Source organism: Nycticebus coucang, chromosome 19, assembly GCF_027406575.1.
Source record: "Nycticebus coucang isolate mNycCou1 chromosome 19, mNycCou1.pri, whole genome shotgun sequence".
Taxonomy (NCBI): Eukaryota; Metazoa; Chordata; class Mammalia; order Primates; family Lorisidae; genus Nycticebus; species Nycticebus coucang.
In genome coordinates, this window is record NC_069798.1 from 71,687,570 (window position 1) to 71,713,947 (window position 26,378).

At 44.2% G+C, this 26,378-nt stretch overlaps 1 protein-coding gene across 7 annotated transcripts in view; it reads left to right on the top strand.

Moving 5' to 3' along the window:
- ATP9B (ATPase phospholipid transporting 9B (putative)) overlaps positions 1-26,378 on the top strand; it is a 267,517-nt gene that overhangs the window by 187,586 nt on the left and 53,553 nt on the right. For all 7 annotated transcript variants that reach the window (XM_053571330.1, XM_053571333.1, XM_053571334.1 and 4 more), the window contains 3 exons: positions 1,508-1,650; positions 16,482-16,594; positions 19,831-20,079. In XM_053571330.1, coding sequence (XP_053427305.1) covers positions 1,508-1,650; positions 16,482-16,594; positions 19,831-20,079 — 505 coding nt within the window. The remainder of the gene's footprint in view (positions 1-1,507; positions 1,651-16,481; positions 16,595-19,830; positions 20,080-26,378) is intronic.

Genomic DNA, 26,378 nt, shown 5'->3' on the forward strand with positions numbered 1-26,378 from the left:
TACCACAATTTGTTAATCCATTCATAGGTTGATGGGCACTTGGGCTGTTTCCATGTCTTGGCTATTATGAATTGGGCTGCAATAAACATTCTGGTGCAGATGTCTTTGTTGTAAAATAATTTTTGATCATCTGGGTATATACCTAGTAGAGGTCAATTCCTTTTTTTTGAGACAGATTCTCACTCTGTCATTTTGGGTAGAGTGTCATGGTGTCATAGCTCACAGCAACCTCAAACTCTTGGGCTTAAATGATCCCCTTGCCTGAGCCTCCTGAGTAGCTGGGACTACAGGCGCCCCCCACAGCGCCCAGCTGGTTTTAGAGACGGGGTCTCACTCTGGCTCATCCTGGTCTCGAACTCCTGAGCTCAGGGATCCACCTGCCTCAGCTTCCCAGAGTACTGAGATTACAGGTGTAATCACCAGGCCCAGCCCTACAGTTCCTCTTTTCAAACACCAGTTAATCAGGTATAAAACCTTCAAGATTAATTCTTTAAAGCAATTACTCTTTCTGTACTGTTCTTTTCCATTCTATTTCCCTTTTATTCTCCTTCCTGAGAAATTCTTTACTACTACTCTCCAACCCTTATTTGATGTTTTCAGTTCAGCTGTCATTAAGTTTCTTGAATTTTTTCTTGTTCTCTCTTCACCTCTCTTAATACCTGTTTCATGAATGAAATATCTTCACTCATTTGTCTGAGAACAGCAATAAAAGACTCTCCCAGTCTCACTCTGCTCTCGTCGTCCCTCATCTCCCTGATTTCCGCTGTGTTCGCATCTGTTTGTTTGGATCTGTCCGCCTCTCAGCAGCCAGGTGAGTTCAGGTGGGGCTTGCGTCTGACAGCCAGAAATGGTCTGGGAACAGCTTAGGGAAGAGGATTTCGATATTCAGGATGCAGACTTAATGGTTTTTATTCCAGAGTAATATGAGGGTACTTAGGATCAGGGTACGCTGTTTGAGTTTGTTAGGTAAAGTCCAAGTTCCAGTTGAGTCATTCACCCAGGAGATGTGCCACATACTATGCTCGTCAGCTGGGAGCTTACCAAGCCCCCTGCCTACCTCCCCATCTTGAGTTTCGTGTTTCCCTCTCATGTGGGGCTGTAGTTGTTGATCTACTAGTTTCAATTTAGAACTTAGCACATGGGATGCTTGTTTCTCCATCATTGAGATACTTCACTAGGGTGAGTGTGCCTCAGCTCTTTCCAGGTAAATACGGAAGATGCCACGGCCTGCTTTTCTGTTCCATCCAGCATGGCGCGCTGTGTTGAGGACAGAATGTGATCTATCTCTTTTGACACCTGCAAACATTATCTGGGGTGTAAAAATGTTTGTTGACTTAAATGTTATCAAATTCATTGATTTCAAAGTCTTAACTCCAATACTATCTTTTCCACATAAAATCAATGTTTATAACTAGATTCATTTACATGGAATGTGATAGTACGTGAATGTGGACTCACTGTGTGGGTCCGGATCATACTAATGACTGCGGTGGGTTTTATTTGGCAGTTTGCGTGTGAACTTGGACATGGGCAAAGCAGCCTATGGATGGATGATAATGAGAGATGAGAATATCCCTGGCACAGTTGTCCGGACCAGCACAATACCAGAGGAGCTGGGGCGCCTGGTGTATTTACTGACAGATAAAACAGGTACTGTGTTCACCTTTGAAGGGACCGAGTAATTATTGGATCAGACATGATTGTGGCATGTTTGTACATATATGCTTGTGGGTATGTAGATATGTGTGTGTTAGAATATTGAATTCATATTTAGAGCTTTTCAGACTCTGCTCCTGAAGATTTCTTACAACTTTATGTTCTAGTATTCACAGTATATAAGATTTATCACAATGTTAAATTCTTAGAGCTCCAAGTGATATTTTTGTGTATTTTTAATTTTCTGTAGTCTTACAGTTTTTTTAACTGCCTTTATAGCACCTCTCTCATGGCTTCTTAAGAGCAAAAATTGTGTGTTTATTGTAGAATGATCTCTGTGAGGTGTTAGGAGAGAGTGACAGGCATGTGCGTTTGGTATTTAGTGGTCACGTTCTTGTAAAGAGCTTTACTGCAAACTGCTTATCTGGCCCTAAAGGTCTATGCCCACAATTCTGTATGTCCTTATTTCATATTTTTCTTATTTTTTAGTAGAACTCTCATATTAGTTCATAACATTTTTTTACAAAAGACAAATTGAATGTAGTAGTATAATGAAAGCCATATCTCAGGGTGAAAATTTTACCTGATTTATTGATAGATGGTTTAAATTCCGAGTTAATTCTTAGTAAATAAGAAAGAAAAGAATATTTACATACATGATAAAGAAAATATGTCTCAAGCAAAATAATTAAATATTTTTTAATAATTAAATATTAGAAAGGTCCTTACTTGTCCTTACTGTAGTTGAGAAGAAGAGCAGTTGGCTGACAGCACTGTTATTTTAACATTTGTTATGCAAGCTCTGTTTTAGAAAGACAAAAAAGAAAAATAAAATATAAAGCCAGAAACAAATATTTGCAGGTATAACCATTAACCAAGGAAATTATCTGATGACTACAAGGATTAAGAAATCAGAGTCACAAGTTAAACTCAAAAAGCAGCTTTCTGATATGTAAGTGGAGAACAGACTGAGGCACAAACTTCCTGTCCAGAACAGCCCAGCTACTTAAAACTGAGCGGTGGAAGGGACACGGAGGTCCCTGATTTAGAATTTTCACAGAGCGTGGTTCATGAGGTTTTTAGGAACAAGCATCTCTGTGATGTGGAGATCAGGGTGAAGCAGCCGGTGCTAATGGAGAAGATGCAGGAAGTTATCAGGAAGATCCAGCCGAAATCACTGAAAAGGGGGTGCAGGGAAACAGTCTCCTACTGGGGGAGACGCCACCAGGACTGTCCTGGCTGCAGAGAAGTCAGTGCCTGGCTCCAGAGCTTCCCAGGCAGGCTGCCTCTCTTGTCAGGACTGATGCAGCTGTGACTCTACATTGCAGCCGCTGCTATTGACCTTCCTGAAGGTCCCAGGACCCTTATGAGTGATGTCACATCTACTCACCTGTGCTCTGGAAATGGAACAGCAAAGCCTGGATGGTGGCACAGCTGTACACAGCGTGGTTTATTGAATATTTTAAGCCCACTGTTCAGACCTACTGCTAAGAAAAAAGTGTCTTTACAAAATATCACTGTTCATTGACAACGCATCTGCTCACCCGAGTGCTCCGATGGGGGCATATGAAGAGATCCATCTTGTTCTAATGCCTCTAACACAATGCCCATTCCATAACCCACAAATCAGAGAGTAATTCTGACTTTCAAAACTTATATTATATTATAATTTAAGTAATACATTTTGTAAGGCTATAGCTGCCATAATCAGTGATTCCTCTGATGGACTTGGGCAAAGTAAACTTAAACCCTTATAGAAAGGATTTACCATTCTACATGCCATCTAGAACACTTGAACCTCTCAGCCATCCATTGGGGGTGGAATGTTTCCCAAACTCCTGTTAATGTTACTGCCAACATTAACAGGAGTTTAGGAAACATTCCACCCCCAATGGATGACTGAGAGGTTCAAGACCTCAGTGCAGGAAGTCTCTGCAGGTGTGGGGGGAACAGTAGGAGAACTAGATGGGACTGAATTGCCACGATCTCAGGATGAAATCTGAACAATGAGGAGGTGCTTCTTAAGGATGAGCAAAGACAGTGGTTTCTCAATATTGAATCTCCTCCTGGCAAAGATGCTGTGAACGTTGTTGAAATGACAGCAAAAGACTAGAATGTTCCATAAACTTAGCTGACAGAGCAGCAGCAGGTTTGAGAGGATCGACTCCACTTCTGAAAGTTCTACTGTGAGTAAAAAGCTGTAAACAGCATCTTGTGCTACAGATAAATCTTTTGTTAAAGAGTCATCGATGCAGCAAACTTCTCTATTGTCTTATTTGAAAACCACCCACCCCCCCCACCATCCTGGTCAGTCAGCACCATGGACACCGAGGAAGACCCTCCACCAGCAGCAAGATTAGGACTCAAGGGGAGGCCCAGATGATCACCAGCATTTTTTTAGCAATAAAGTAATTTTTAATTAAGTATATATGTTGTTTTTTTAGACAATGCTGCTGAACACTAAATGGACTACGGTGTTGTTTAGCATAACCGGGGACACAGCTATAACCCAAAACACTCAAGAACCAAAAAATTCTCATGGTTGGCTTTATTTTGCCTTTAGCTTCATTGCAGGGGTCTGGAACCAAACCACAACTTCTCTGAGGTGAGTCTGGAGGGTCAGACATGTTTCACGTGGTCATGTGGAAAGGAAATAGGCTTAGGAGTTAGACAGACCTGAGCTGTGTCCTGCCTTCCTGCCGTGTGTGATTGTAGACAAGTCCTTTAACCGTCTGAGCAAAATAAACGTCTTGTCAGCCTTTAAAGTGTTGTGTTGGTTTAACCCTCAGCTCTAGGACATGCAATCTGGTGAACACAGATGTGCAAATCATGTCAGGGTGAAACAGCTGGCCTTGTACCTGCACCCTGTGTGGCCTTACACTCCTTGGCACAGCCTGTGCACCTGCTCACTGCTACATGGTTGTTTGAGCCCAGGAACTTAAATAATTAGGTTCTCTCTATCTTACAGCCCTTAGTTCAGTCATATCAGTCACCCCTCAGTCTGTAAATCAGAAGTTGCTGGCCAGGCGCGGTGGCTCATGCCTGTAATCCCAGCAGTCTGGAGGGAGGTTGAGACAGGTGGATTGCTTGAGCTCAGGAGTTCAAGACTGGCCTTAGCAAAAGTGAGACCCTGATCTCTACTAAAGATAGAAAAACTAGCTGGGGTGTGATGTGCTGCCTGTAGTCCCAGCTACTCAGGAGGCTAAGGCAGGAGGATCACTGGAACCCGGGGAGTTTGAGGTTGCTGTGAGCAGTGATGCCACGGCACTCTACCCAGGGAGGCAGAAAGAGGCTGTCGCTCAGGCTCCTACTTCCTTGGTGGCCTCAGTCGCAGTAGAGGCTCTCACAGAGGGTGGGTCCTTGCTAGCGTGAGGATTCAGGGGGAGTGTAGGAGGCAAAGGCAGTTTGAAAACATCTCTAAGTGCTCTGTATTTCAGCCGAAATGATTAAGAATATGCCATTGCTGACAGAGTTGGAAGGGTCCGTCATGTGATTGCAGACAGGGTGCGTGCTGCATCTATAAGCTTTTTGACAGAAGCGTCCATCTCAGTGGTGCGATCATTTGCTGCAGTGGGACAGAAAATGAAGCATCCAGTGATTGCATTATACTTTCCTTCTTGTGGACAAGAAAGCAGTATGGTGTAATTAGGTTTGATTGGAGTGCATGTTTCCGGTAAGATCTGAAATTAATGATGTTGCTATAGTGACACATCTGCGACCACCAGTGCGTGAAACATAAAGTGATTCATTCGACAGGAGCAGACATCTGTTAGCTGCATGGATGCGAGCTCATCGACACTGACCAGCAGTGCTCAGCGTCATGTGACAGACGAGCCAACGATGCTGAAACAGGAGGACAGATGATTTGTGCTTAATCTACTGCGGGAACTTTAATCTTCTCGCTGGTTGTATTTGGCAGTGCCACTGTTTAAAGAACAATGCTGCAGAGAACTCACAAATTTTAAAACCTAACTCCGGGTGCAGTCTATTAGAGAAACACATTAATTCCTGTGTTAGGAGTCTTTAGAACAAACCCATTGCTAAAACAACAGGTGTTTTAAGACTCACGTTTTCATTATAGCATCCACTACCCAAAATGCCACATTGTGCCAGGTTGGATCACACGTGAGTTTCGTGCAACAGGCCTTATTGTGAAGGAGAGGCCTGGCTTCTGGTCTGTGGGGCAGCAGAGCAAGACAGGCATGGTGGTTGGTGACCTGAGGACTGCAGATCTCACAGTGAGACTCAGAAGTGTTTCCCACATCCTCTAGACCAGTGATTTCCAACCCATGTGCTGCACACTGGCATGCCATCAGAGGGTCTTAGGTCTGTATTCTCTTCTGCATGATAATAACTGCAGCATTTGGTGATAATAAACGTGAATAGCCTTCCTGGGACAGTTGCTTACTACTGAGCGTCCTTGGATATGAACCCTATCCTTCACATTTGAGGATGTTTAGACCAGCTTCGACGCCTGACGCGTGGTGGTCAAGCAGGTGCATGAGTGTTGGGGATCATGGGTGTCTGAGCAAGCCTGACTTACAGCAAATGCCAAAGTTTTAAGTAATGTCAAAATTTTTTTTAAACAAAAGCATGTTTTAAAGTTTGGTTAATCAGTTTTATCATTCCTTGAGACGTTTTGTTTCCAATTCTTCCTTCTAAGATCTAACTAATTAGTGTTTTGATATAACCATTTCTCATGCCTGGTTATTACTTTAACTGCCGTCTTCACAAGAAGTGTGACTGCTGTAGGTAAGCTGCACGTCTGTGAACTGTGGATAGAATGACTGTTGTCTGCTAACATTGCTTGCTCTAACGGTGCAGAAGATGTGCAGTAAGGCCAAGCACATCCAGTAACCCGCTCAGCAAGCAACAGGCATGTTTGAGGATGCGAGTTACTGTCACATATCCGCAGCAGAGGACAAGCTGTCAGGATGTAGCACTCTTAGTACTTTGCAGAGCTATCACATAACCTCACCCTAGTCTCAGTTTAAAACACTCTGGTCACCTCTTCATCCCCCACCCTATCACTCCCCTGTGTCTGGGGACTTACCTGCCATGGACTCTGTGCTTATGAGCTATCAGGCAAGTGTACCCTCGGGTCTGGGTGGAGCCCAGGGTCACTCAGACCATCGCACGAGTCATTGCTTGCTTTTTTTGTATTGTCAGATGAGATTTCCTCGTATGGATAGACCACATTCTATCTTCCCACTCATGAGTTGATGGACCTTTGGGTTGTTTATGTTTTTGCCTATGTTTATGAATAATGTCTCTGTGAACATTCAAAGTTCGAGGCCTTTAGGCAAGAACAAGCAGTCTAGTAAAAGAGAGGAAGCTGTCCACGTGTGATGTGGTCTTGTGTGTAGGAAATCCTTAGGAGTCACCTAAAAATCTGTTAGTGAAAGAGTTTAGTAAGGTTGGAGGATGCAAGGTCAGTAAATATGAGTCAGAATGAATTTTATTTCTGTACACTGGCAAAGAACTCTCAGAAATAGGATTAATAAAACAATTTCATTTACAGCAAGAAACACTTCATAGTGTTAAGATGGCAGTGACACTCCTCAGATTGGTCTATAGACTCTACGGGACACCTTTGCACCAACTGGCGAGCTGATCCTGAAATTCATATGGAGATACTGGGGACCCAATATAGCTAAAACAATCTTGAAAATGAAAAAACAGAAAAATTACTCTTCCTAATTTCTGAACTTAATGGAAAGCTCCAGCAATCAAGAGAGGGTGGTCCTGGTATAAGAACAGATGCCTTTATTGGTGGGATAGAAGTAAGAAGCCATGAGTAAGTCCTAATATTTGTAGTCAGTTGGTTTTCAGCAACCGTGCCACAGTAACAATAATCCTGTGAGATAAGAATGGTCTTTCCAACAAGCGCTACTGAGCAATTGGATCTCCATGCACAAAAAAAATGACCTTCAGTGTTGGCCTCACACCGCACTCAGATTAACTCAGTGCATCGTGGACCTAAATGTAGGTGATCAAATCAGAGTCTTTTAAAGTTGGTCAGCTTTCAGAAACTATTCTCCATTCTTGCTGTGGTTTGATTGCCCTACCCTCCTACCCCCTGCCCCGAAACTCCTGTTGAAACTTAATCCCCAACATAATGGTATTAAGATGAAGGCCTTGAAGAGTCATGCCAGGGGCATGAGTTGTCCATTTGTGGATTAATGGGTTCCCATGGACTGGGTGGTTGGCACGAGACGGGGCAGTTACAGCAGCCAGTTTGGCTCTCAGGGAACCCCTGGCTGTGTGGTGCCCTGTGCCCTCAGCCTCTGCAAAGGGACCAGCCAGAGGCCCTCAGCGGGTCTGGCCCCTCCACCTGGACTTCCCAGAACTGTAGGAAAACATTTCTGTTCTTCATGAATTTTATAGTCTCAGGGTTTAGCTGTCACAGCAGAAAATGGACAGAGACAATAATTCGTTTTGTTCTCCCTGCCTCCGATTACGCAACTGAATAAAAGACTTGCCTGGGCACCTAAATAAAATGTTTTATCAGGCGGCGCCTGTGGCTCAGTCGGTAAGGTGCCGGCTCCATATACCAAGGGTGGTGGGTTCAAGCCCGGCCCCGGCCAAACTGCAACCAAAAAATAGCCGGGCGTTGTGGTGGGCGCCTGTAGTCCCAGCTACTCGGGAGGCTGAGGCAGGAGAATCGCTTAAGCCCAGGAGTTGGAGGTTGCTGTGAGCTGTGTGAGGCCATGGCACTCTACCGAGGGCCATAAAGTGAGACTCTGTCTCTACAAAAAAAAATAATAATAATAAAATGTTTTATAAACATAATTCAAAAAGGGGGGAAAAACAGTTCAAACCTGGGTGTCAGTTATTTTTAAAATTATTTTTAACTAAATCCAGAAGTGCAGTGGTATATTTAGTATTTCAGCAGCTGCTGTGCATTTCTCAGCAGCCAGCCTGTCACACTGCAGGGAGCTTTGTGCACGTGAGCCTTCCAGCTTCTCTCCAAACAGTGGTGAGAAGCAGAGTCTCACAGTGTGGCTGAAGGTCGGAGTCTCAGAACCTGGATACTATCACCAGGCTAAAAGGAGACAACCAGCTAAGGCAGTGGTTCTCAACCTTCCTAATGCCTCAGCCCTTTAATACAGTTCCTGTGGGTTGCGACCCACAGGTTGAGAACTGCTGAGCTAAGGCAACTGTATTAGAATATATTAGAATAGTAGCTACTTCAGAACCCCAGGTATACTGTCTAAAAATAGTCTGTGAATGAAGGGATTACAATGATGGGGACTCACTGCATTTGGAAATGCCAGATTTTTCTTCTTCAGTAATCTGATCTCTGGGAAAAGATGCCCAAAGTAAATGATATATTGATACATTACAGGACTCACATGTATGCTACCTTCAACCCATGATGAATTCATGGGCCCCGGACTTAGGGCCCGTGCGTGTTGCTGTTACAGGAGGAGCTGAGCAGATGCCTGCTTCCTGATCGAGACCCAAGCCTGGAGGTGCAGGGCTGGCAGCAGGGCCCAGGGGCTGAGACACTGCTTCAGGTTCTTTGGCAAATCAGTGCCAAGGAAAAGAGATGGAGGGGAAACCTGAGAGTAACAGAGGCTCCGGAGACCCTTCCTGGATTCGTATCCCAACAGACAGTATGAAAAATGGGGCACATGTGCCCCTCACTTGCTGTTTGGTGTGGGGAACTGTTGTTGTTGGGGTGGTAATCTTGAGGTTCCCTGCTCCAGAGTGTCTTCCTTTGATGACAAATGCTGACACCTCGTGCGTGAGAGGCTATGGTGCACCAGTTCCCGCAGCCTCTGGGGAGAGAGAAGCTGGGCCCAGATAGGAGCTGCCCCATCCTGGGGCCCTCATATGTCACCAGCTGCTTCAGGGGTTCCCAGAGTCAGCTCCTGGCATTGTATGTGTCTGATGTTGACATAGGAATGAAATTTCTTGGGTTTTGTTTTTTCCCAGCTCAAGGGGTGCACACACACATACTTGCACACTTATGGGGCCCACAAGCCTCGAGGGGTTTCCGGCGTGTGCTGCTTGTTGAGACAGCGTCACCACCAGGAGTAGTTGGATGCCCAGATCAACATTTTTCTCTCCACTCACCTCACTGCTAAAGTGCCATAAATTTCTGGGCCTCCTGAAGTGGACTTGGCCACAATTGTGCTTATAACCATCTTGTTCATTCACTTCCCCCAAGAAAACATGCATAATTTAAAATATGTAGTTTCAGATGCCAGAACCTTCGACCTTTCCTCGCTGAAGTGTTTCTTGTTCTTTTTGGCTGCTGTTGCTGAGGGCAGAGCACCAGCTCATGAAGCAGGGCCTTCCCTCAGCAAGCCCAAGGGCCAGCTCCACGTCTCCCATTTTTCTTCTAAATGTTTTTCATGTCATTGGTTAGTACAGGCCACTCACCACGCAGTGACATCACCTAGTGTTTCTGACAGCAAATGTGTCACTCTCAGGCATCCTGTGATCTGAATGTTTGTACCTGACTCTAATGTGATGGCATTCAGTGTATATTAAATACGTCCTTGCTATATAATATGTGCATTTTTTTTCACGACCAACAACAAAAGATTTATTAGACCTCAAATTTGAAAAGGGAAACTACTCCAATATTTATTTATTTATTTTAAATTCTTTATTAAGTCATAACTGTGTACATTAATGCATTGACGGGGTATAGTGTGCTGATTTGATATACCATGTAGAATGCTTACATCTGACTGATTAACATAACCATCTCTTTGCTTACTTATTTGTTGTGGCAAAAACATTCATACTTGACTCAGCACCTTTAGCACAGTGGTTATGGCACCAGCCACACACACTGAGGCTGGCTAAACAACAATGACAACTGCAACAAAAAAATAGCCGGCCTTTGTGGTGGGCGCCTGTAGTCCCAGCTACTTGGGAGGCTGAGGCAAGAGAATTGCTTACGCCCAAGAGTTTAAGGTTGCTGTGAGCTGTGACGCCACAGCACTCTACTGAGGGCAACATAGACTCTATCTCAGAAAAAAAAAATACTGTTCAGACTCTATTCTTAATATATGGAAGTGTACCACTGCATTATGGACATTAGGTTGGATCCCCCATCAAAAAACCTTCCCTCCTCCAGAAACCCCCTCCCATTTCTTTCCTCTACCCTCCTTTTTTCTGGACTATAGTTAACGTTTTACCATTCCTATGAATGTGTAGGTGATCATATACTGATTTCATAGTAGTATTGAATACATTGGATACTTTTTTTTCCATTCTTGAGATACTTTACTAAGAAAATATGTTCCAGCTCCATCCAGGTAAACACAAAAGATGTGAAATCTCCATCTTTTTTATGGCTGCATAGTATTCCATAGTGTGCATACACCACAATTTGTTAATCCATTCATGGGTCGATGGACACTTGGACTGCTTCCACAACTTGGCATTTCTGAATTGGCTGCAGTAAACATTCTGGTGCAAATGTCTTTGTTGTAAAATGATTTTTGATCATCTGGGTAAATACCTAGTGTGGGGGGATTGCAAAATCAAATGGTTCCACTTTTAGTTTCTTGAGTATTCTCCAAACTTCTTTCCAAAAAGGTCATATTAGCTTGCATTCCCACCAGCAGTATAGAAGTGTTCCCTTCTTTCCACATGGACGCCAACATCTGTAGTTTTGGGATTTTGTTATGCGGGCTAATCTTACTGGAGTTAGATGATGTCTCAAAGTGGTTTTGATTTGCATTTCTCTGAAGATTAAAGACAGTGAGCGTTTTTTCATGTCTTTTTAAGCTGTGCACCTGTCTTCTTCAGAGATGTTTCTGTTCAATTCTCTTGCCCACATAGAAATGGGGTTATTTGTTTTTTTCTTATTGATTAGTTCGAGCTCTTTGTGAATTCTAGTTATCAAACCTTTGTCAGAAGCATAAGCTGCACATATCTTTTCCCATTCTAACGGCTGTCTGTTTGCTTTATTGACTGTGCTCTTGACTGTGCAGAAGCTTTTTAGTTCAGTCAGACCCCAGTAATATAATTTTGGTGTTGCCCAGGTGGTCCTCCTCATAAAAAATTCTCCCAGGCTAATTTTTTCAAGTGTTTTCCCTGCACTATCTTCTAATATTTTTATAGTTTCATGTCTTAAGTTTAAATCTTTTATTCAGTGAGAATCAGTCTTTGTTAATGGTGAGAGATGGGGGTCCAGTTTCAGTCTACAGGTTTCCAGCCAGTTCACCCAGCACCATTTGTTAAATAGGGAGTCTTTCCCCCATTGAATGTTTTTGATAGTTTTGTTAAAGATCAAATGACTGTAAGTATCAGGGTTCATCTCTTGGTTCTCTATTCTGTTCCATAAATCTACCTCTCTGTTTTTGTGCCAGTACTAGGCTGTTTTTATCACTATAGATTTACAGTATAGCCTGAAGTCTGGTAGTGTGATACCTCGTGATCTGTTTTTATTTCTGATTAGTGTATTTGCTATTTAAAGTTTTTTCTGACCTTTTCCAAAACATAGAAAAAGAAGGAAGACTCCCCAACACTTTCTATGAAGCAAATAAAACCTTGATCCTCAAACCAGGAAAAGACCTAACAAAAAAAAAAAAAAACTATAGACCAATATCATTAATGAATATTGATGCAAAAATATTCAATAAGATCTTAGCAAACAGAATTCAGCAACACATCGAAACAATTATACACCATGATCAGGTCGGTTTTATCCCAGGGTTACAAGGCTGGTTCAACATATGCAAATCCATAAATGTAACACATCACCTAAATAAAATAAAAACCAAAGACCACATGAATCTCTCAATTGATGCAGAAAAAACTTTTGATAATATCCAGCACTCTTTTACGATCAGAACTCTCAAGGAAATAGGCTTAGAAGGTTCATTTCTAAAACCGATAGAGGCCATCTACAGCAAACCCATAGCCAATATCATATTGAATGGAGTAAAATTGAAAACATTTCCACTCAGATCAGGAACTAGGCAAGGATACCCACTGTCACCACAGAAGTCTCAGCCATCACAATCAGGCAAGAGAAGGCTATCACAGAAGGTATCCAGATAGGGTCAGAGGAGATCAGACTGTCACTCTTCACAGATGATATGATGCTATACCTGGAAAACCCCAGGACTCAACTACACAACTCTTCAAAGTGATCAGAATACAGCAGCGTCTCAGGATACAAAATCAATACTTACCAAACAGTAGCTTTTGTATATGCCAACAATAGTCAAGCTGAAAATATAGTCAAGGATTCTATTCCTTTTACAATAGTGCCAAAGAAGATGAAATATCTGGGAATTTATCTAACAAAGGGCATGAAAGATCTCTATAAAGAAAACTCTATCAAAGTCTGAGACAAGAAATAGCTGAAGATGTTAACAAATGGAAGAACATACCATGCTCATGGTTGGGAAGAATCAACACTGTTAAAATGCCTGTACTACCCAAAGCAATCTACAGATTTAATGCAATCCCTATTAAGACGCCATCATCATACTTTAAAGAGCTTGAAAAAATAGTGCTTTGTTTTATATGTGCATGTTTTTAACCAGATTTACTCTTTAGTGAGACAGCTGGCAGGTGGAGCCTGACGATCTGCTGGGCCAGCATCCCTGGGACCTGCTGTCGTCATGGAGCTCACTTCTCATCGCAATGAGTCTAGGGACTTGTACCTTCCAGGTCAAAATTCTTCTTCATTTGATTTTCATAGTCTTATAAATGCTCTTAGTAAAGCATTCTGTTGTACAATAAATTTTTTTATATTGCATTTTGTTTAATAAACTACAAAATAGCTAACCAAGCATTATATGTTTTGCTTTGATGAGACTCTGAACTACTATGCAATAATTATATCTAATCTTAACCTAATTTTGTCGTTAGGGAGGAGATATTGATGACTTTGGCAGAAAGGGCTGGTGTGTAAAGCACAGACGAGATGGCCCAGTCTGGTAGCCTGGAGCAGAGTGGGGATGTATGGACCATCCCAACTTTCTCCACACTTGTCAGAGGTGCGGTGCCCCACACACACCTCCGCCAAGGTGGCTGCGTTTTGTGCACACGGTTTACCCCGAACGTGCCATTCGTCTCCCACAGGGCTCTTTTCTAAAATATCTGCAACAAGAACGATCTCCAGAGCAGTGCTGAGGCTTGCAGATGCACTTAGGTGATTTTGTAAAGCCCCACAACTCCTGCTCATACTATCTCTGTTCTATTTATGTGATTTTGGTAAATTATGTATTAACAGTAAGTTGTGGCTATTTTCTGAGAGTATCTAAGTTGCATGCTCGGTGTGACGTTCACACAGCTCAGGTGATTTGGCTTCTTTATTGTAATCACTGTTCAGAGCCTTTGAGTTGCCGTATTCATGGACAAGTTGTGCTGGTGTGTCCCACACGTGCACACATGAGTGTGTGAAGGCAGCACTTTCCCCATATGGGGGCTGTGACAGGTAATAGGTAAATACCTGTTCCAACTTACATATAAACTTAACTGAAGAACAAACATACAGAACCTATCTGGTTTGTAACCCAGGGCACGAGGGGATTGCCTGTATATGGAAAAGTAGCAAAATGCCCACCTCACGGGTCACAGACATTATTACATGTGAGTCTCATCAGGGTTTCCAGGCACTGAATTAATTGATAAGAGCTGTGACCTGCATCAGGCTTCTCAGCCAAGCATGCGGCCTTCTGGGCATCCCTAGGAGAGAACCACACAGTGGCCTGTCGAGGCCCTGCCACCAGGAGACCCCTCCTCCCAGATTCCTCAGATAGTGAAGAACACCTCTGGCCAGCTATGCTGCGGCCTGGAAGTCAAACACATGTAATTTCAAAGAAAATTGTCACATTAAAACAAAAATATTTTATTATAGAAATATTTAATCTTAAAACTTCATAAGTACATAAAATTAGCAAGTTATTTCTGGAAAATAGAATGTAATAATTTTTTACAAGGGAACAGGTACCAAAGTTTATCATCAAGGGGATGAGCGTGTGACTAGCAGATGCTGAAAACATAATCAAGGGCCTTGCACCGACTCTGTGTCTCAGCACCTCTCGTGGTTGTAGTGTGAGGACCACCAACAGCCTTGCTGGTCATCACAGGTCCTGGTGGGTGTGACTTTGTGGAAGATTAACATTATGTTTACATTTAAAAGATACTCTCTGAAATTTTATGTAACAAATAATTACAAAACACAAGAACAGATACAAGGTACAAGAAATTTTACATACCAGTAACACATTTATGTTATTTATGCACTATAGAAGAGCTCTTCTTCACTGCCAGTATCAGAAATCAGGTCTCCTTCAATTTCTACCTTACTGGTGTTTTCTTAGAAGTTACTTTCCTCATCCCAGTAAATTTCATCAGCCTCGTTTCCATGTATAGCACTGCTGATACATTTTTTTAAGTGATTTCACAGCTACTTCTTTTTTGACACTGTTCCATGGTCTTAGGATCTCGTCACAAACCGGGGCAAAGGGTGCTTTCTTGATTCTGCGTGTGGGTGTTAAACCATCACCAGCATACGGCACCCATAGTGTCCACTCTTTCTTCATTAGGGCCTTGAAGGGCTTGTTTACTGCCACATCAAGAGGCTGCAGGTGGCTGGTGAGCCCACCAGGATCGCAGCAATTTGGGTTTTTGAGTCCACTGCGATTGCTTTTGCACTTTGTGTGACATGGATTTTGAAGTGATCAAAGACAAGCCAGCTGTTTTTGAAGAAACCCTCCAGGCCTTTGTGACCAGACTTTGTTAAACCAGATTGTCCTGCTTTCTTCATTCATCCATCCTTTTCATGCACGTGGACAGTAACTCCACCAGGGATCTTTTATTTTGGAAGCATTTTTTTCTTTTAAAGACAATCACAGGTGGAGGCTTTTTTCCCCTGTGCACAACAGGCTGGAACCACAGTGAAGTGTCCTTTCTCATTGCACGGGCTTTGCTCCTTTGAAACCCCCACTTCTGTTTTTTGACATCACTTGTGAGTAGGGCCTCATCCATGCTGGCGATTCGGGACAGCCCAAAGTTCTAAGTCTTTTGAAGGCTGATTAACATGACAATGAAATTCCAAAGCTTGATTCTCATAGGCTGCTGGGTGTTTGGGGCAAGTTTTGTTGTGTCCTCAAATGTTGTCTCTTCATAAAGTTAAAGCACCACTTAGGTGTCCCTGAGATAACATCAGGTTTTTGGGTTTTTTTTCCATGCCGTCCTTTTACCCTCTTATATCATCTTGGTTGAAACAGAGATTGCAGTTTGACACTGCTCCAGAATCCCAGTGTCCACCTGCTGCTCCACTTCTGGAGGTCTGGAGGTTTCCTCACACGGCCTTCCTCTGTCTCTGACTCTAAAGAAACTTGTCTGCCTGCCGCCTCCATAGTCTGAACACACCCTCCGTGGGAGGAGGGCCCAATGTCTCTTGGCAGCCCTGTCCTCAGGCTCTCTAGCGTGTTTAATAACTTTTAGATTAAAGCTTACAGTGTGGGAAACCATTTCGGCATTTTCCAAGGGCTTTCCCAATGATTTTTATAAAAATATTAGTTAGATTGCTAGCTCCTGCTTAAAGTATACAAACAAATATATTGCTCTTTATTGGCTGAAAATGTTTTCTTTGCAAATTCATCAAAACTCATTACCATATTCCAGGATATTATTATTGCTTTTTAGGTTGTAGTTTTAATACATAAGCATAAATAAAATAATTAAAAATACTTACATAGATACAGAGTTAGTACTACCCACATGTAATGCGCATCCTTATTTTGCCTTAAAATTTTGGGCTAAAAGTGCACATTATACACAGTGGAATATGGTACCTGTATTAATCCGCCTGCCTGTCCCATCCCTTTCTCTAGGGACCCTCACCCGGAACGAGATGGTATTTAAGCGGCTCCATCTGGGCACCGTGTCCTATGGGACTGACACAATGGACGAGATCCAGAGCCACATTGCGAGCTCTTACTCACAGGCAAGTTGGTTTCCCTCTTTCAGAAGCACCAGGCCTGCACAGGTGGCTGAGCTGGAATGTGCCTCTCTGTGAATGAGCCAGGCTCCTGGTCCTTCTGCACGCTGCTACTTTGGTCATGTGAGTTGACCCTCAGACAACTTCGAGTAGGTGTTTCTTCCTTAGGACCACAGAATCAGAGAAGCCATACTGAGCTTATGTCAGTAATTCATATTAAATTTTCTTGGTGAATTATTTATAAAAGAGAATTTAGTAAACATGGTATTTTAAAGGACATTAGGTAGAATACTGCATCAAATTGTCTTCTGACAATTCTAGTTTTCTCCAAAATTAATAAAACTCTGTCATACTCTTTAACAGAAATTCTTTTCACCTTTTTCCATAAACAGAAGTAGATGCCACAGCATCCTGAACCTCCCAGCCTGGCCTACAGCCCACATGGCCTGTATGTTTTTGAGTTGTGTCCTTTGTAACTGTTTTCACACCATATCATTTTGATGTGAAGCTCAAACGTCACATTATTTCACCTGTAATATTCATGTGTCCCTAAAAATAAGGACTCCTTTATTTTTTAACATTATGGAAATCTCGTCTTTTTCATTGGGGACTCATGAGAGCTATCTTAAGCTTTGAGAGCAGGAACTATAGGTTGAATATCCCTTTTCCAAAATGTGTGGGGCCAAAAGTGTCTGAGATTCCAGATTTGTTCAGGTTTTGGAATATTTGCATTGTGCTTACTATTTGAGCATCCGTGAAATTTGAAATGCTAAGTGAGTCTTTCCTTTGGACATTACATTGATTCTCAAAAACGTTTGTATTTTGGAACATTTAAGGTTTTGGACTTTTGGATCAGGGATACTTAAACTGTATTTGCTTCAACATGAGGATTCAGCCCAGAACTTGTACCATTTGCCAGAGATCTGCAGACAGCGAGCTCTGCAAAGTCGTGCCCTGGCCCTGCCTCCTTCCGACACCCCACACTTGGTGTGCACAGATGGAGTCTGGATCAGGTGGCGGGGGGTGCATCCAGCCTCAGGGGGTGTTTGTGTCCCATTCCTTGGGTTCCTTTCCCCTTGCCATAATTTGAAGTTGGGGTCCAGGGTGATCACACGTAGTCATCTAAGGGGATCTAAGTAAAAGGCCAGTGCAGGAGATGGGAGTGGGTCAGAATTATCACTTTCTTAGGCTTTTTTCTGCCTGTTTGCTGATTTGTTTTAAATACAGTAATCCACAAAATAAGCCGAGACCGACCTGGCTCAGACCTGTGTGCAGCTCTCCCTGGGTCACCCCTGGACTCCACAGGGTTGCACAGGTGGCCTCAGCTGCAAAATCTAGTGGGCCTTTTTTGTTGACAATAATTTGTTTTAGGCATGATTTTCTACAGTCTAGACCAGGGGTCCTCAAACTACAGCCCACGGGCCACATGCGGCGGTGTGAACTGTATTTGTTCCCGTTTTGTTTTTTACTTCAAAATAAGATATGTGCAGTGTGCATAGGAATTTATTCATAGTTTTTATTTTTAAACTATAGTCCGGCTCTCCAACGCTCTGAGGGACAGTGAATTGGCCCCCTGTTTAAAAAGTTTGAGGACTCCTGATCTAGACTGACACTTTTCCTGTTGCTGTTCTACTCTTGATAGAATTCATGGGCAGAATTCCACTGTCAACACTATATTTAGTTTTTTGAAAACATTGTCTTCTATAAATGTTAACAGTCTGGCATATACTTTACTCTTGAGATGCTGCCAAATGAAAAAGTCTTATATGTATATCATATATAATGTTTGTGTACACACATAAGCACGGACACAACCAAGCACTTCATTAATTTGTATATAATCCATTTAGACACAGAGTATTTTGGAACTTCAAATATTTATTAATAGGAGAAAAATCTAAAAAGGGGAAGGAATATAACTTCCTAGGAATCTTATATCTAGATTGAAATAGCACTAGATAACAGCTGATTTTTTAAATTTTAAATTGTGTTATTCAAGAATGTGATTTTAATAGCTCTGAAGTTATTTTACTAGGAAAAATTAAAAGAAGAATAACGTATAAACACAATAAATATTTAATATTTATTTCCCTCTAAGAAGACTTTAAAAATCATTTTTACTAAAAGCTGTTAGCTGATTAGACAGTCCTTTTTAGGTAAAATTGATTTGACTCCTTATTTGCATTCTTTTTATTATTAAGATGACAAGTCTAGCAGGTCACTGTAATGTAACACAAATCTTTTGTAACCTGATTACATCCCCACTGGAAGCATTTGGTGATAGAGGGCATAGTCCCTAATGGCATTTGTGTGACATCAAATTACATAAGCATCAATAAACATAGCACAGTTCAGAGAGGGCGTCTGTGGGTCTATTGGCCGCTGTAACACGTGGTGCAGGTGCAGTGGGTGGAGGCAACTCCAGCTGCCCACAGGGAAGCCTTCATTAGATGGCTCTGCAGGGTGAGGGCAAGAGACGCTCACCTGGCTGGCGCTGCACCCAGTTCAGACATTTCTAGGGAGGCTTGTCATGCATTACTCCCAAGTTAACCGAGGAAACGTCTGACAGTTGTTTGGGGTGGGGGTGTCCTCTGACCCTGTCTCCAGCCAGAGGGTGGCAGTAAAGTGCCACCTCTCCCACCCTTCCTGGATGAGTGTGTGAGTCCCCACGGTCGGTGCTGGGCGGCTGTCCCAAGAGCGCCATCTTGCTCCCTGACATGGGACTGCCCTCTGCATGCAGCTGTTTGTCCCATTTTCTTGTTTTCTCCCAAATAAGGCAGTCTCATTCCGAGGCTCTGGAAAGCTGGATCAATGTATGGTGTCGAGGAAAGATTTTTATACTTTTTCACGTGCAACATTTTTAAAGAAAACTGAAAGCAAGTGTGAGTCTATTCAATTTTTCCTTTAACTTACTCTGGCTTTTAGAAGTAATTAATAATTATTAATGACCTAGCAAATTTGAGGCCATGGTTGAAATAAATACATTAAAAGGAACTGATCATATTTTAAGTATTCTGGCGAATATTTGGGTGCATTGGACAATCTGGACAGATTGAAACATGTCACAGTACTACGATAAAAACGAAGTGCACCTTAGTGCTGTACAGGAGACACCCCAGAATCAAGCCACTTTCTTATCCCCAGTACTTTGCTATTTAAAAACCAGATGTTAATAATTCCATGGTAAACTACATAGTTCTCTTTGCTTTATCTTTAATTATGTGGCATCCCATATTTTAAAGATGTATTCTCAAGCTGGTGGAAACAATACCAGTTCAACTCCACCAAGAAAAGCTCCGTCTTCAGCTCCCAAAGTCAGGAAGAGCGTCAGCAGCCGCATCTACGAGGCGGTGAAGGCCATCGCGCTGTGCCACAACGTCACTCCGGTGTACGAGTCTCGGGCCGCTGTCGCTGTGGAGACCGAGGATGCCGAGGCCGACCAGGACTTCAGCGATGAGAACCGCACCTACCAGGCCTCCAGCCCCGACGAGGTCAGTCCGGGGCAGGGGCTGTGCGAGTGCGGGGCGCACTCTGGGGACTCGGAGGGGAGTGGTCGGCGTCATTGGCACCGGCTTTAGCTGCAGGCCCGAGAACCGCCCCTCACCCCCCCCCCCCCCCAGACTGTCAGCATCATCTCTGAGTGTCTTAAGACCTGGTCACAGGAAACAGCACGAGGAGAAACTCAGGGCTTACACATTTCACAAACTATTTTATGCCAAAGCCGAACAGCTTTTAATAAAGATGTTCAAACGTGGAGATGTTATCACAAGCTGCATCATCCAGCGTTTTCTTATCTCCAAGGGACATCAGGTTTGCATGTTGAATTTCCACTCATTTTGCCAGAGTTTAGACACAGTATCTATTTCAAAAGAGAATCTGGATGTAAATTTTTTAAAACAACAAAATTATTAGAATCTTAAATACAGCAAATCGGTCATTTCAAACTTATCATTCTTTAATTTTTAGATCAGTAAAGTGTTACTGGATTTGCTCGATCTCTGTGTGGTCTTCCTATCTCTCGTGTGGAGTGTCACACTCTGTCCCCACGGGGAGGTTCTGTCAAGTGGTCAGCTGCTGGAGCCGTGTGACAAACCGGCCTCCTCAAACACTCCGTAAAATGGGTCATGCACATAAACCGTGGAGGGGGCACCCTCACTCAAAATAAGAGGTAAAAAAATACAGTGTTTTAAAAAGAGGCATCTTTTAATTGTTTAAAAGTTTATTGCAAAACTTTCCTCTATGATGGTGGCACAGGCAAGAAACAGAGGCAGCTGACACCCTATGAGGTGGCCCTGACCAAGGGTGCCCAGCTGGGAAGGTGCAGCTGGTTCACGTGGTCCGGAAGCCTCTCCTGACGTGCGGCCCCAGCCCCACCCCTGCGCGCAAGAGCGCGGAGAACGTGCTGCGTCAGCTCGAGGACCTGTGCGTGCGCATTCATGTCCACATGCCTGGGGGGGGCGCGTTCAAGTCGACGTGATCCGGGTAGGGATCCGCACTCTCTGGGCGGAGAGTGAACGCGGAGGCTGGTGGTGTGGACGCAGTGCATTTGTGACAAGCTGCGGAGCTGGGGCACATGCTGTGACGAGGGCGAGACTTGGCAGCATCACTCTGGGAAGAAGTTACACCTCTGTCACAGACATGGTGTGACAGGGACGCTGTGTCCATCGGTCTGCACAGGGTGTCCAGAACAGACGAGGCAGGAGCAGATTCGTGATTGGCAGGGCCCGGGCAGTGATAGCTGAAAGGTATGAGATTTCTTCGGGGAGGGGGGGATGTTTTAAATTTGTTGTGACGGTTACACAACTGTGAATACGCTAAAAAATCTATTGAATTGAGCACTTTAAATAGGTAAATTGTATAGTATGTTAATTTTAAGACTGTTTAAGAAAAACATTAGTGAGTATAGATCGCATGAAAGTAGACTGAGAAAAATACTAAGATTCATGACAAAAACTAAGCTAATTCACAGGTTAAGAAAACTAAAATCTGCAGCTTAGAAAATATTAGGGTTCTGCCAGCCTGGACAGCATAGCAAGACGCCCATCTCTACAAAGCAGTTTTAAAAATTAGCCGGGCACGGTGCTGCACAACGTAATCCCAACGAATTAGGAAGCCAAGGCAGGAGGATCACTTGAGCCCAGGAATTTGAACTCACAGTGACCTGTGAGGACGCCACCGCACTGCATCCTAGACAACAGAGTGAGACCCTGTCGCTACTCTGTTAGGAAAGAGGAAAGACAGAGAAGAGGCCAGGAAGAGGGAAAAGAAAGGGAAGGAAGTGGGGAAGAATTGGGGAGCTGGTTCTATAGATATGAAAGCTGCAAACTGCGGTGCAGCGCCTGGTGGGAATGCAGTAAGCACAGGGCCCAGCAACGCTGAGCAGCAGCAGGACAGGCTGGGAGGATGTGGAGCTGAGGAGGGAGCACAGCCCAGAGGCAGGAGGGCACGTATCATTATCGCAGCGCGTTTTCAGTGGAAAGAAAGCCCCGCCCTGAAAGCGTAGGAATACAGTGAGCACAGTGCGGCAGCGAGGACGTCACGTGGGCCCGTGCGAGTGCCCCCGTAGCACACGGAACAAACTCTGGGTGCTCAGTAAGAAGTCAGAACACACAGCCACGGGCTTAGAATCAGGAAAGGAACCTCCTGGGTAACAACCAGCTGGGACCAGATCTGGAAGACGGAAGCAGGTGCGCCCTCGAGTGCCCCGGAGCAGCCGCGGGGAGGCAGGCACCCCCCAGAAGCTGCTAGGGACCACAACCAGTGACACCACGCGGAAGTGGGTCCTGCCTGTGTCTCGATGTGGCACAGGCTGCCGGGATCGAGATACCACATCCCGTCTCCTGAAGGCAGCACTTGTGTCTGTGCACACGGTGGGAGAGAGAATGACACGTGAGCCCGTGGCCTCTACATCTGTCTGCACCTCAGCTAGACTTGTAGGGCTTTTTTTTCTTTTTTGAAGTACTTGTCTTGTTACAGACACAGCCTAGCACCCTAGTTCCAGAAATACTGATTATCCAGTACTCTGGTGTGGGGTCCAAAAAGTAAATCTTTGCTTTCTCCTGACTTTCAAAACTGGAGGCAACAGCTAGAGCGTGACACAGTAGGGTGGGTCACCTGCTGCCGTCCAGTCTGTCGCGCACTTCGGGGTTGGCCACTCTGCGAGGTCCAGCAGTGTTGGGGCGGAGCCTCCCCTGCACCGGTGACCCTGTACCCTCCCGTCTTCACACTGAGAAGGAGCTGTGAGGAGAAACCCTAAATGTAGCCAGTAAAAGCCACTCGCTACGCTTTTGAAAAACAAGCTCATGTGTAAAGCTTTATTCAGTAAAGAAAGCTGAGGGAGCTTGGTGTGAAGCTCAGTCCCTGCAGGACCTCTGACCAGCCTGGAGAGCGTGGTCCCGGCCCCTGCAGGGCTCCCCACGCAGGGCGCTGCACCTGCCGCGTTGGTGCGTGACCAGCCCGCAGTGAGGAGGCACAGGCTCCCGGATTCCTCAGCCCAGAGTGGAAAAAGGGAAGAAAACGTTGAAAGGCTGAGAAAGGGGTCGTAGATGAATGTTCACCTCACAATTAAATGGATGAATTCTGGACCGTGGTCAGAGGGGTCTCCTGGTTTCCCTTCGTCTTGTCAGAACAAGAGTCTGTCACTGGGAGTGGGTCCCACAGGGTGTATCTCGGCCCCTTTGGGGGCTTCTCCCTCATCTCGGGTTTCGGCACCAAAACGAGAGGTTAAGGACCGAAAATGAGAGGTTAATCCAAGACATGAATGAAAGGAGTCCAGGTTCTGTGTGGGCAGGGTGGCCTTTATCAACTCGGTTCCCAGCGAGCTGAATGCTACAAAAAAAGTCAGCTGTGGGTTTAAAGTCGGGTGGGACTGTAAGAGCTGGGTGGGGATTGGCGCGCTCTCCTGCACGGGCACGACAGTTCGGTTTTGGCGGTCCCTACCCTCGGCCCTGTCAGTCCTGGGGTCCGGGCTGGTCACCGCACTGTCCTTTGGCTCCCTGGCTCTGTCTTCTGGGTGGACGCTGGTCCTGGAGCAGGTCCTGTGAGGACCAGGACCTTCGCAGGTTGGAGCGCGAGCCTGGCTGGGCAGGGCACCGGGGAGCGCACCCGCGACCCTGACGCCCCCTCGTGGCACGTTCAAGCAGGAGCTGTAAATGCTGGCGCTTCAACAGGCTGTGTCCCCAAGTGGGGAGGAACTTAAAGTTACTTCTTGTGAGCGATGTTGCCGCTTCTCTCCAGAAAACGTCAGCATCGTCTGTGGAAACTGGAATTTGTGAGGTGTCACCAGTTTCTGAGGCATTCTGGAACGTAACTTGTAGTACAGAGGCGAATAGGGGGCGAGCGGCGTGGCAGCACCCCTTCCTCGCCTGTCCTCTCAGGGCTCGGTTCTGGAGCCCGGAACTCAGTGGCGAGATTCCTGCGGCTGTCTGCTCAATCTGCTCTGTCTGCACTGTCTGTTCTGTCTCCACTGTCTGCACTGTCTGCTCTGTCTCCACTGTCTGGTCTCTCTCCACTGTCTGCACTGTCTGCTCTGTCTCCACTGTCTGCTCTGTCTCCACTGTCTGCACTGTCTGGTCTGTCTCCACTGTCTGCACTGTCTGCACTGTCTCTACTGTCTGCTCTGTCTCCACTGTCTGCACTTCTGGTCTGTCTCCACTGTCTGCACTGTCTGCTCTGTCTCCACTGTCTGCTCTGTCTCCACTGTCTGCACTTCTGGTCTCTCTCCACTGTCTGCACTGTCTGCTCTGTCTCCACTGTCTGCTCTGTCTCCACTGTCTGCACTTCTGGTCTGTCTCCACTGTCTGCACTGTCTGCTCTGTCTGCACTGTCTGCTCTGTCTCCACTGTCTGCTCTGTCTCCACTGTCTGCACTTCTGGTCTGTCTCCACTGTCTGCACTGTCTGCTCTGTCTGCACTGTCTGTTCTGTCTCCACTGTCTGCACTGTCTGGTCTGTCTCCACTGTCTGCACTGTCTGCTCTGTCTCCACTGTCTGCTCTGTCTCCACTGTCTGCACTTGTGGTCTGTCTGCACTGTCTTCTCTGTCTGCTCTGTCTGCACTGTCTGCTCTGTCTCCACTGTCTTCTCTGTCTCCACTGTTCTATTTGTGGACAGGTTGTGTTTCACACATCATGTGCACCAGTGAATCTGTAAAGATCTCTTGTAGCCAAGCTCATTTGCCTTTGTGGAATCAGAGTGTGTGCATGTGTGTGTCTGCAATGCTAAGTTCAAGGCATGATTCAGCAATCTTTAGCAAATTTGGGGATCAAAAATGACAAGATGAGTAGTTAAGATATAAATTGCCCTCTCCCTCATATTGTAGGCTAGGCTTTGAGACAAATATAGGAACTGCCTTCTGAAAGGAAGCAATTCTTTTTTTCTCCAAAGAGTTGAGCACATTGTTTTTTCTATTATAACATTTTAGAAACTCTCTAAAATTCCATATGATTGTCCTTTTTTAAAGAATTATTTTCTACCCATAACATTGAGAGATTTTTCTTAGACTAGGAAAATTTCATTGCAAGTTTTAAAAATACTTTATTATATATTTGTCTTATTACCTGCCAAAAATGGATACAAGTTTTATTGAAAGTATATGGGATTTTTTATCTTTAAGTTTTTATATATGTTATAATACCTTTTAGAATCTTAAATTAGGAATTCACAATAGAGAGGCTTCATTGATCAGGGATCACTAGAATTTATAACAAATTATAACATAGAAACTGCTGATTTATCTTTAAATTTTTTGACTTGTTTAATATTTCATACTACTTTGGAAATTGGACAATGATTAAAAGTAGCAGAACATTAAATAACCTTTATAAAATCTCTAATACGTATTTTAAATTTGAAAATGAAAACAATAGACTTCATCATAATTTTTAAAGAGCTCTATTGATGCAATGTTTGCAAATCCCTGAAGCCTCAGGAAAATAATCTAAATGGCTCATTATTTAGCTTATTGAACTTTGCTGCAGTTAGGTTGACGGATGATAGCAATGTTTCCCAATCACCAAAGTACCATTTTAAAAGCATTTTTTATTGAATAAAGCGCTTAGAATATTGCACCCTGGAGCTTTATTTAGGAGAACGGTTCAATTGATGTTTTCTGTTTAACCCCAGCTTTAACCTCTCACAGCATATATGGTTAATAAGCAGCATTATCATTTAAGAAATGTAGCTGGATCTGCGCATTCGGTACAAGCACATAGGAGCCTATTTGTGTGTGGCTCTTGTGTCATCGTGGTCTTGAGAAAAAAACGTAGTTTATTAAGTATGACACCCTAGTTTTCACAGTTGCCGCTCTGCATGGTGAAAACAGCCAGATTTTCATGTTCCTGGAAGCAGAAAGGATTTTTTGTCTCACCTGCACATGTGCATAGATGAATTTTTATTATATAAATAATGAAATTCTGGGGGAACTAACTTTACATGCTCAAAGGTCCTGTGAGGCATGAGCGCTAAATACTCTCAGTGACAAGTCAGCTGTGCTGTTTGGTGGCACTTGGAGGGGTAGACAGTAGTGGTGATGTCCAAATGTGAGCAACTGGATTTGTATGCAGTGTGCACCCTGCTTATGATAAGTGCTTGGTGTTTCATTTTCTCCAAGTAGAAAGCTCTGCTTGCCTGTTACTTTGTCTCTACAGGCTCAGCACAGCAAACTCCAGCTGAGCAAATGTGAAATGCTCCCTGGAAATTCCTTCACCGAATTAAAATTCAGCCTCTCCCTGTCTCAGTGCACATCCAGCACAGCTGCAGAGGGCTGGGGCTGAGCTAATGGTGTCAGCAGTCA